General features: G+C 37.8%; 1 protein-coding gene across 1 annotated transcript in view; it reads left to right on the forward strand.

Annotated features, from left to right (window-relative positions):
• LOC146475447 (uncharacterized) overlaps positions 1–11,930 on the forward strand; it is a 132,440-nt gene extending 120,510 nt beyond the window's left edge. Inside the window, exons 122-128 of the mRNA XM_085115840.1 lie at positions 5,442–5,609; positions 5,721–5,753; positions 6,784–7,065; positions 7,722–7,880; positions 9,085–9,183; positions 10,416–10,990; positions 11,759–11,930. Of these exons, the coding sequence (XP_084971966.1) occupies positions 5,442–5,609; positions 5,721–5,753; positions 6,784–7,065; positions 7,722–7,880; positions 9,085–9,183; positions 10,416–10,990; positions 11,759–11,917 (1,475 nt within the window). The 3' untranslated portion in view covers positions 11,918–11,930. The remainder of the gene's footprint in view (positions 1–5,441; positions 5,610–5,720; positions 5,754–6,783; positions 7,066–7,721; positions 7,881–9,084; positions 9,184–10,415; positions 10,991–11,758) is intronic.
• Positions 11,931–12,414: the final 484 nt, after the last annotated feature.

Raw genomic sequence — 12,414 nt, forward strand, 5'->3', positions numbered from 1 at the left:
TCCCTTGGGAATCATTTTGAAGTGCAAATGACGCCCTGAGAAAGAATTTTCTGTTTACCTCTCACCCTGACTTCATCTTTTGTGGGCTATTTCTTTGCCCCTGGTCCCTTGGGAGGCCTAAAAAGTGTCTCAGGGGACGTTTTCGGACATACTGATTCGATTGGAAGCTTTAGAAGAATATTTGTATTTTGTCCACAAATAGACTTTTTTCTAAGAGGTTAGTTCAGGGTTTTTGGTCAAAAATGACCAAATTTTGAAGCCGACATTTTTCACTTGTTTATGTCCCTAGGGATCTTAGCGTCTCGAAAAATGTCCTTCGGAATCATTTTTGAGTGCAAATACCGCCCTCACAAAAAATTTCTGTTTATCTCTCACCCTGAGTTCATCTTTTATGGGCTATTTCTTTGTCCCTGGCCCCTTGGGAGTCCTAAAAAAGTGTCTCAGAGAACGTTTTCGGACACACTGATTCGAATTTTGTCCAAAAATCGACTTTTTTCTAAGAGGTTATTAATCCAGGCTTTTTGGTCAAAAATGACCAAATTTTGAACTCGACAATTTTCATTTGCTTATGTCCCTAGGAATCTCAGCGTGTCGAAAAATTTCCTTGGGAATCATTTTAAAGTGCAAATAACGCCCTGACAAAGAATGTTCTGTTTATCTCTCACCCTGACTTCATCTTTTTGTGGGCTATTTCTTTGTCCCTGGTCCCTTGGGAGGCCTAAAAAGTGTCTCAGGGGACGTTTCAGGACACACTGATTCGATTGGAAGCTTTTAGAAGAATATTTGTATTTTGTCCAAAAATCGACTTTTTCCTAAGGGGTTAGTCCAGGGTTTTTGGTCAAAAATTACTAAATTTTGAAGTCCACATTTTTCATTTCTTTGTGTCCCTAAGAATCTCAGCGTGTCGAAAAATGCCCTTGGGAATCATTTTTAAGTGCAAATAACGCCCTGAGAAAGAATTTTCTTTTTATCTCTCACCCTGACTTCATCTTTTGTGGGCTATTTCTTTGTCCCTGGTCCCTTGGGAGGCCTAAAAAGTCTCTCAGGAGACGTTTTCGGGCATACTGATTCAATTGGAAGCTTTTAGAAGAATATTTGTATTTTGTCCAAAAATCGACTTTTTTCTAAGAGGTTAGTCCATGTTTTTTTGTCAAAAATGTCCAAATTTTGAAGTAGACATTTTTCATTTGTTTATGTCCCTACGAATCTCCGCGTGTCGAAAAATGCCCTTGGGAATCATTTTTAAGTGCAAACAACGCCCTGAGAAAGAATTTTCTGTTTATCTCTCACCCTGACTTCATCTTTTGTGGGCTATTTCTTTGTCCCTGGTCCCTTGGGAGGCCTAAAAAGTGTCTTAGGGGACGTTTTCGGACATACTGATTCGATTGGAAGCTTTCAGAAGAATTTTGTATTTTGTCCAAAAATCGACTTCTTTTTAAGGGGGTTAGTCCAGGGTTTTTGGTCAAAAATGACCAAATTTTGAAGTAGACATTTTTCATTTGTTTATGTCCCTACGAATCTCAGCGTGTCGAAAAACGCCCTGAGAAAGAATTTTCTGTTTATCTCTCACTCTGACTTCATCTTTTGTGGGCTATTTCTTTGTCCCTGGTCTCTTAGGAGTCCTAAAAAGTCTCTCAGGGGACGTTTTTGGATACACTGATTCGATTGGAAGCTTTTACAAGAATATTTGTATTTTCTCAAAAAATCGACTTTTTTCAAGGGGTTAGTCCAGGGTTTTCGGTCAAAATTGACCAAATTTTGAAGTCGGAATTTTTTGCTCCTTTATGTCTCTATGGATATCCGCGTGTCAAAAAAATTTATTGAGAATCATTTTTAAGTGCAAATAACGCCCTGACAAAGAATGTTGTGTTTAACCCTCACCCTGACATCCATTTTTTATGGGTATTTCTTTGTCCCTGGTTCCTTGGGAGGCCTAAAAAGAATCTCAGGAGATGTTTTCGGACACACTGATTCATTTGGAAGCTTTTAAAACAATATTTGTTGGGGATCCAAAAATGGACTTTTTTGAAGGGGTTAGTCCAGGGTTTTTGTCAAAATTGACCAAATTTTGAAGTCGGCATTTTTCGCTCGTTTATGTTCCTAGGGATCTCTGCGTGTCGAAAAAATTTATTGGGAATCATTTTTAAGTTGAAATAACGCCCTGACAAAGAATTTTCTGTTTAACCCTCACCGTGACGTCATTTTTTATGGGCTATTTCTTTGTCCCCGGTCCCTTGGGTGGTCTAAAAAGTGTTTCAGGAGGCGTTTTCGGACACACTGATTCATTTGGAAGCTTTTGGAAGAATATTTGTATTTTGTCCAAAAATCGACTTTTTTCCAAGTGGTTAGTCCAGGGTTTATGGTCAAAATTGGCTAAATTTTGAAGTCGGTATTTTTCGCTCGTTTATGTCTCTAGGGATCTCCGTGTGTCGAAAATATCTATTGGGAATCATTTTTAAGTGCAAATAACGCCCTTAGAAAGAGTTTTCTGTTTAACCCTCACCCTGACGTCGTTTTTTATGGGCTATTTCTTTTTCCCTAGTGCCTTGGGAGGCCTAAAAAGAATCTCAGGAGACGTTTTCGGACACACTGATTCATTTGAAAGCTTTTTAAACAATATTTGTTGGGGATCCAAACATCGACTTTTTTCCCAGGGGTCCAGGGTTTTTGTCAAAATTGACCAAATTTTGAAGTCGGCATTTTTCGCTGTCTTATGTCCCTACGTATCTCCACGTGTCGAAAAAATCCCTTGGGAGTCATTTTTAAGGGCAAGTAACGCCCTGACAAAGAATTTTCTGTTTAACTCTCACCCTGACGTCATTTGTTATGGGCTATTTCTTTGTCCCTTGTCCCTTGGGAGGACTAAAAAGTGTTTCAGGAGGCGTTTTCGGACACACTGATTCATTTGGCAGCTATTTAAAGAATATTTGTCGGGGATCCAAAAATCGACTTTTTTGCGATAGTATTAGGATTAAAATTAGACCAAAATTCATAGTCTATACTATTTTAAGAATATTTGGCCAACATTTATAGGCTATAATATTACTATGAAAATTAGGACAAAATTCATAGTCTATAGTTTTACTATTAAAATGTGGCCAAAATCCATAGTCTATAGTATTAGGATGAAAATTAGACAAAAATTCTTAGCCTATACTATTACTAATAAAATTAGGCCAAAATCCATACTCTATAGTATCAGGATGAAAATTAGCCTTGCTTCATAGGCTATAATATTAGTTTGAAAATTTGCCCAAAATTTAATAGTATTACTACGAAAATTTGGCCAAAATCCATAGTCTATTTTATAACTATGAAAATTAGCCCAAAATTCATAGTCTAAAGTTTTATGATAAAAATAACGCCAATTAGACCAAAATTGATAGTCTATAGTATTAGGATTAAAATGAGGCCAAAATTCATAGTGTTAGGATGAAAATTAGGCCAAAATTCATAGTCTATAACGGTAGGATGAAAATTAGGCCAAAATTCATAGTCTATAACGGTAGGATGAAAATTGGACCAAAATTCATAGTCTATACTATTGCTATGAAAATTAGGCCAAAATCTATAGTCTATAGTATTAAGATTAAAATTAGGCTAAAATCTATAGTCTATAGCATTAGGAATAAAATTAGGCCAAAAGTCAAAGTCTATAGCATTACTAAGAAAATTTGGCCAAAATCTACAGTCTTTAGTATTAGGATAAAAATTAGGCCAAAATTTATAGTCTATACTATAAGTATAAAAATTGGGGCAAAACCCATAGTATATAGTATTATGATAAAATTAGGCCAGAATCCATATTCTATAGTATTAGGATTAAAATTTTTATAAAATTCATAGTCTATAGTATAACGATGAAAATTAGCCTAAAATTCATAGTCTATTCTATTACTATGAAAATTTTGCCAAAGTCCATTATCTATAGTATTAGGATGAGAATTAGAGCAAAATACATAGACTCTAGTATTACTATGAAAATTAGTTCAAAATTTATAGTCTATAGTATTACTATTAAAATTAGGATAAAATACATAGTCTATAGTATAACTATAAAAATTTGGAAAAAATCCGTAGTCCATAGTATTACTATGAAAATAAGTTCAAACTTTATAGTCTATACTATTAATATGAAAATTAGGCCAAAATACACAGTCTATAGTATTACTATGAAAATTAGTCCAAAATCCATAGTCTGTAGTATTACAATGAAAATTAATCCATAGTTTATAGTATTAGTATCAAAATTAGGCCATAATTAATATTCTATAGTGTCACTAGGTAAATTAGGCCTGAATCTATATTCTATAGTATTAGGATGATAATTGATCTAAAATTTATAATCTAGAGTATTGGCATGAAAATAAGGCCAAAATTCATAGTCTATAGTGTTAGGATGAAAATTAGGCCAAAATTCATAGTCTATATTATTATAATGAAAATTAGGCCAAAATCCATAGTTTATACTACTGCTATGAAAGTTAGGTCAACATTTCATAGTATACAGTGTTAGGACGAAAATTAGGCCAAAACTCCTAGTCTATAGTACGACTATTAAAATTTGACCAAAATCCATAGTCTATAGTATTAGGATAAAATTTGGCCAATATCCCTAGTCTAAAGTGTTACTATGAAAATTAAGCCAGAATCTATAGTCTATAGTATCAGGATTAAAATTTGGCCAAAATTCATAGTCTATAGTGTTGCTATAAAAATAAGTACAAAATCTATAGTCTATAGTATTACTACGAAAATTAGGCCAAAATTCACAGTCTTAAGTATTACTATGAAAATTAGGCCAAAATCCGTAGTCTATAGTATTAGAAAGAAACTTTGGTCAAAATTCATAGTCTATAGTATCACTATGAAAATTAGGCCAAAACTTTAAGGTCAATAGTATTACTTTGAAAATTAGGCCAAAAGCTATAGTGTATAGTCTTAGGATGAAAATTTGGCCAAAATTCATAGTCTATACTATTGGGATAAAAATTCTCTAATTTGCGGCTTTTGGTCGCTTTTTTCGAGTCCTTTTGGTAGAGTAGTTTAGCCTATTTTTCAACTTAATACTATACTCGCTAATTTTTGGCTTTTTGTCGCCTTTTTAGAGATATATTGATGATGGATTTCCCTTTAGCCCAATATTCGTCCTTATACTATACACTCTAATTGTTGGCTTTTTGTCGCTTTTTTGGACCTGTTTTCTTAGACACAAAATAATTGTAATTTATAATATTCCTATTAATCATTGATCAAAAAAGCTTTTGAGTAATTAACTGCAAACTGATTAATAAAAATTACAATGATATTTAAAATTTTCAAAGAACAGAATACAAAAAAATGAAAAAACATCGTGGCACCCGACAAAATCATTTCTAAGTTCTATTTTAGCCGTGTTGATCATTCATTTAATTCACTTCGTGTGTGAATAACTATTTCAGGGAAGTGCCGACTTCGCACTACAGAAGGATACTGCTGTATGCCGTTCACGTATCGCGGGCTCCGGTACAACGGTTGCGCAAGAACTCGACGAGGAAGAAGATGGTGTGCAATCACTCCTAACTACAACAAAAATAAACTGTGGGGGTACTGCAGAGGAGGACGACGACGTAAGAATGTAGTTTCCTTGTTTGCTATTGTCTGTTGCTTTTTTGGTACAGTTGTATTTGTCTTTTTCTTAAAGTCATTAAGTAAAATGCTTTTGTTTTGTTTTTTTGCAGCCAAGCCAATTAGAGTGACACCCGGAGCTATAAGTAAGTAATTAACATTTGTAGTTTGTCGATTTAATCCTTCGTAAGAACGTATCTGGTTCTTAAACAACAAGTTCCGCTATAAAAGGGCAAGCCCCTCCTTCCTTTCACACCTTTGTGGACGTAAAATGCAGATTTAGAAGCCGTTCGGTCGTGGCAAGTTGGTGGCTCAAGCGTCCTCTGAAAAAAAACGCCTCAAAATTTCATAATAAACCGCAGTAACATAACATCTCAGTTTCTAATTCGGTTAACCGGACTTATTACGAAAACTAAGCCAATTTTATCGGTGAGTTGTTTGCCAGTTCTTTAGGTTCTGATGTTTGATTGACAACTAAAGGTGAGAATGGTCAGACCAGGCCCCTTTTATACTGGGATTTCCTGTTTAAAATTCAACATGCTCGAATCGAGGATTAATTTTGCCAACTCTGTAGGACCCACAGGACAGCGAAACATTTTCATTTACATTTGTGCTTACAAAAGAAGATTAAGCTTAACGACGAAAATCTTCAAACTCTTTCTCGCTGTTTACTCTTTCAGTGTGAGATTCCGAACGTTCCTCGACTCTAATTTTCAGATATCTAAAATAGACACGAGTTCGTTTAAGTGCGGATTTCCAGTTTCCTAATTAGGTAAATCAGGCGCGTTTTTGGTATTGTTGTAAGTTGAAACAAAAATCTTAATCCAGCCTGTAAAAGGTCGATCATTGTCGACGAAAAGGTTGCTGTGGTTCATCGTGGTAAATACAATAATAATAATAAAGTGTATTATCGATATAGTCACTTGAGATGAAGATCGCGAAGTTTCGACTGCTTACTGCTAGTCTACATCAGGCGATGATGTCGACTGATTACGCGGCACCATTTATAAAAAAGTCAATCATTGTTTGTTGTGCACTCTAGCCTAAATTAAATGGTGCCATATAGGCTTAGGTCCAAACCGAGTCACCAATCTTAGTGACACATCTTTGTACGAGGAGTCAGTGTTCAGCCAGATTGAAAACTCTAATCATTTTAATATTTCTTTACTCTCTCAGTCAAATACGTCGGTTGCTTCCGAGACACGAGCCGTCGTGCCATTCCAGGGCGGGACGGTAAAGATATCCTACTTCGAGGCTATTACCGAAGACGAGCAGACGCCATTTTGAAATGCGCCTTGGTTGCTCTGAGGTTCGGTTACCCATTCTTCGCTTTACAGAATCAAGGATGGTGTGCTACTGGTCCAAGGGCTCACGTGACCTATTGGAAGTACGGACGGTCCAATCGATGTAGGAACGGCAAAGGAGGACCATGGGCAAATGACGTGTACAAAGTTTATGGTAAGGGTATCAATTTAGAATCCAGTTATATTATAACATTTTGAAAGCGAGTCCGTGTAAAATCCTAAAAAACATGATCTATGGTTTCACAGTTTCCTATGGCGCTCTTTTTCGTTAAATTAAAGAAATGAAATTTGGCATCCTGGAAAGTCCCATCCGATCCACTTTTTTTAAATCGTTCGTTCGATCAAGACATAGCTTGAGAAGGTTCTACACGTGTTTTAAGTTGCAATCAATTTCCATCCTTAAGCGAGCCATCTGTATCGAGACATTTAACAATTATTCCACTCACGCTTGTTGGAAATGAGATAATAGATAGCCAACGAGGCGCGTGGTTATCAAAAACAATCAAGAAATATTGATATTGCTTGCTTATTTTGCTTTGCAAGAACAATCAGAATATAATTTAATGGTCTCTATTTCTCGGGCATGGTATAACGGCTCGTATACCATGACCGCTAAGCCAATCAAATCCCTGGAATTGCATTATTCGATGATCTAGTTTTTAATAGCTTCATTGCGTTACTCTAATAATTGATGACAAAACTGGGCTATAGTGTTAATGTTCCCATTGATGTAATTTTTTTAAAGTACACTAAAAATATATCGGACATAAGTTTAAGTTAACTTGTCTGTCGCGTTCTTTTTGTCTAAAGGTACTTGCCGAAAGCGAACGACATCGAATTACTGCTGCGTGTTCCCGTTCATCTACAAAGGTCGTCGCTATAGCAGCTGTACAACTAAAAACAGCAAGTTGGCCTGGTGCGCTTTAACACCCAACTACGATCGAGACAAGAAATGGGGCTACTGTACTAGTAAGTCGTTCTCCTTCCAATAAACCCGTGAAAGGGGGAAGGGGTACTCCCATATATGAGCAATATATGTGCCGTTGTGAATGGTGAGGTTCCCATTGTAGTTTAGTCTGGGATAGGGTACAGACATCGGAGAGTTTTAGTCTAGAATAGATTACCGTGTACTTGAAAATTATGAAGAATTATTTTAGTTTGTAATAAGAATCGTGTGCGTATCATGTCTAGGAGTTTTGTTGCCTACTCCAGAGTGGGATTGCAAAGTGCATATGAGCATGGTCTGACATGGCGTAATTTTTCAGAGTCCCAGTGGCACACTCCTAACCCAAACGTTCACTGAGTATCCCCACTCCCCCCTCCCCTATAATGAAAGAATTTAACGTGGTGTTCGACGATACCAATCCCAGCAATATGCCGGTCGTGTTCATTAACCAAATAAATTAACTATCCACCAGTCTCCTTGTAAGTCAGTGATTAGATCATCCATCTTGTATCCCATGTTTCCATTCACTAAATACGGAGCGCTACATCTGCCAGATTCTCTTTACAGGCCCAAAGGATGAATGTAAAAAGAGCAAATGACTTAGATCACTTCTAGTCTCCTGTAGCTCGTTTGTTATAGCATCCGTCCGCTACGTGGAAGGTCTTGAGTTTGATTCTCGTTAGTTACTCAGGCCCCGTTTATATGGAGAAAAGTTGTCCCGGGAAAGAGGGTCACCCTCCCAGCCGAGTCAACTTCAGCGAACGTTTATATGAGAAAAACGTTTACCCCTTTGTCCGGGCCAACAGCGCTCGCGCATGCTCTGATTGTCTCGCCTTGACGGAGTTGACCCGGCTAGGCGGGCCAAAGTGTTTATATGGAGAAAAGTTGGCTCGGCTAGGAGGGTGACCCTACCATCGAAAAAGGGTGACCCGGCTAGGCGGGTCACCCTTCCAGCCGAGCCAACTTGTTTTTTCTCGTGTAAACGGTTCGCCAAGTTTTGTAAGGAAATGTAGCAAAAGTTGGCTCGCCGAGGGTAGCTCGGGTAGGCGAGTGACCCTTCTACCCGAGACAACTTTTCTCCATATAAACGGGGCCTCAGAAATTTTTCTTCGTTTTCTGATACCTATGACACAGTCATTGCAGTTTATAATATTATAAGTGACAAACGCTGTAAAGCTGATTTTTACCGTCCAACATTTTAACAACCGTTTTCTTTTCTCTTAAAAGAACGTCCCATCAGACCAGTGAGACCTGTTAAACCAGTTCGACCTGTCAGACCTGTTCATCCTGTGCGTCCACAGCCACCACCAAGATTACCTTCCGGAAGTAAGTAAACACACCTTCACTTAAATTCCGAGTAGCATATTCAAAACAATACACCTGAAAATCATGTGATTACTCATTAATAATAGTCATGAAGGAATTGCGAGACAGCCTATCATAATTATGCAGTAGCATAAAATATTTGCAAACCTTCCAATTATGTTGAGAAATGTCGGGAAGTCTTCGGAAATCTTCGGAAGTCTTTCAGTAATCTTCGGAAATCATCGGAACCCTTCGGCCATCTTCGGAAGACATCTGGTGACCGTCGGCATGTCTTGCAATTCCTTCGTACTAACGTCAGAAATCGTTGTAATTTGCATTGAATTTCCTGTTTTTCTGCACTGACTTGCCTTTAATCTGCATCGTGTTTGTAAAAACTGCATATCTCTTCACCGTAATCGAGAAATTTTTTCATGTTCACTATAAGTGTTTAAACCGCTGCCGGTTTCGGCACCGTTCAAAGCATGCTTAGTTTCGTTCCATTAGGCCACACTCGCAAAATGTGCATGAGACAATCTCGTGAAAAAGCAAACAGAGAAACAGAGAAAAAGAGAAACGACAGTCAATCTCTATAGGTGGTTTGCAACCAATCTCTGGAGATCCAAAAAGACAATGGCATGGCGGCCATGTTGGATGACAAAACAAAAGGTTCTGTCATCCAACATGGCTGCCACACCATTGTCTTTTGGATCTGTAGGGATTGGTTGCAAACCACCTATAGATGATAATATTTATCATCCATAAGGACGTAAAAGCAGCAATTTTGTAACAATCTTAATGAAGAGAACAAGACTTTTAAATTTGAAAGACATCTTTAGGCAACTCCTGTGCCATCGTCAGTTTACGGATGGAATTACATTAATGAGCAATATATAGCGGAAAATTAGAATAACAATGGTATGATACAACAACTAATTACAAAGAAAGATTGAGATTTACAAGAAGCATTGTTGATTTAGGGAGGGTTTCTCCCAGCGAATATGTACTGCCTCCTTGATTTTTAATTGTGTGCGTGTTGTTGCTTGATCAATGACAACAAAGCACTCGCTCCAACAAACTGTCCGACACCTAGGTGAATCCTGTAGATGCTTGAAATTGTGAGAGGCCTTATCAATATTTATGCGCGTGCAAATGTGTCGGGAAGTCTCGCCGACATAGCAGGCACCGCAGCCTGCACCTGAATCTGTAAACAACGCGTGATTTGAGCTCTTTATCATCCATCTTTTTAATTACAGGTGTCTCCCACATCCCTGTTACTGCTGATATTGCATTCTTGATCGACGGTTCTCGCTACGTTGGTCGCCGTAACTTTCATCTTGAGAAGGCCTTCATCAAATCCATTGCTCGACGCTTCACGATCAGCAGGCACCAATCACACATCGGAGTCGCGACCTATGGAAGCCGACCACATTTGCGCATGCGTTTCAACCAGCACAGCTCTCTGTACTTAGTACTAAGAGCCTTGAATTACATCCGGTACCCAAACCAAGCCGGAAGACGTGTGGATCTAGGTCTGCGAGCTTCCCTTCGGTACTTCTTCTCTAGGAGATACAAATTCTCCTTTGTTCGCAGAATTCTGGTTGTGGTCGTCAGCGGAAGACAGAGCAGCCGTTCACGTTACATCCTCAACAGCCTTCGCTCGCAGTTCACTCGTCTCGGTGTGCAAGTGTATGTGGTTGGAGTCGGACGTATCAACTTCAGATACCTCCGACCAATCACCTACATGAACAGACACGTGTATTCCGTCCGCTCGTTCGCAAGCCTGGTAACCAGAGCTGGCCAAATAGCAAGAGCTATTCACGACGACATGGTAAGATTAATTCCCAATCCGTGATTTTTTAAGCAAAGCGAACAAACTGGCAGAATGGTGACCCGACTGTCAGATTGAGTACTTGATTGATGGAAAATGACGTACTGGTAGACTGTCTAACTAACGGACTGACTGCATTATTTGGCTGACGACATCGACTACAGAGCGCGGCTATGGGACAAAATCCCAATCTGACTGTTATTTGAAAATTTTGATTTTGACTGATTAGGAGAAACTGGAGTAGCCAGAAAAAAATCGTGCGGAGCAAGTCCGACAAACTACAAACATATGAAAAATATGCTTTTAACTTCCTTCGGCAATTCAGAAGATTTACTTCATCAGTCCCGGGCAGAGCTCATAATTGTCACAAACTAGGTGCAATTTACTATAAATATGAAGCTTTTAAAGTGTGTATGACAGAATGTTTCTTATTTGTCTTCATCTTGATTTTGTTCTCGTATGAAAATCCAAAAAGACATTTCGTTATCAATTTCTCTTCCTCGTGTTCTCCATTCCTCGCAGTTGTTTCGTTGTGAGCATTCAACATTCCCATTCATAATTTCGTCGACATAGTTTTCTTCCTCTGCGAAACGGGCGAAATTTCACGTTTTTATGCATGTGCAACCCGAGAAGGGAAAATTGATATTTTATTTCGATTTTCATACTTGAACAACATGAAGATTTGATCAAGCAAATTAAAAAATTCTGTCAAATGTACTTTTATTTTATCTCCTACTCACTTCTTTGTTTTGTTTGTCCTACTTCTAGCGCATCGAAAGAGAGCGGTACCGAGATCTGATTAAGCACCATGGATTTGACGTCCACCGTTTAAACGGTACCGAGCAGGCATGGGCACGAAATAGCAACTCAACTATGAGCAACTTCCCGGAGCAGCGAAATGGAACAGAGCTGGAAAATATTGCGTAGACAAATATTTCCCGCCGACAAAAAAAGGGAAATAGGACAGAAACGTTACCCCAAAGTTCAGATTGTTAAATGTAAAGATACTAACGAAAATATTTGATGTTTATATTTCGGTTTTTGTTGGGTCCAAACGATAATTAATCAAGTCTAAACTCAGTTTTCAAAGGATTTACACACCCAAACACATCTTCATAGCATATGAGGCCTCAAATCCAAAAAAAAATAACGAATTTTTATTGTTTGATTGATTTTCTTTACATAAATGCAAATCGTATAAACGTCAAAAAGGTCAATTCCTTACCAATCGATACCAAATAAATTGTTGACTGGTATCTTCATCATCGATTGCTATTTATAATCGATTAATTGATTGCTATTAATTTATCAATAATGATTTCTTGAAACATAAGCAAGCGGCTATTAACTTTAATTTTCGCTTGCTATTAATTTAATTGGTAATTGATTGATCGATTCACTGACTGATTGACTGACTAATTGAT

This window comes from Pavona decussata, unplaced genomic scaffold (genome assembly GCF_977016875.1).
Source record: "Pavona decussata unplaced genomic scaffold, jaPavDecu1.1 SCAFFOLD_84, whole genome shotgun sequence".
Taxonomy (NCBI): Eukaryota; Metazoa; Cnidaria; class Anthozoa; order Scleractinia; family Agariciidae; genus Pavona; species Pavona decussata.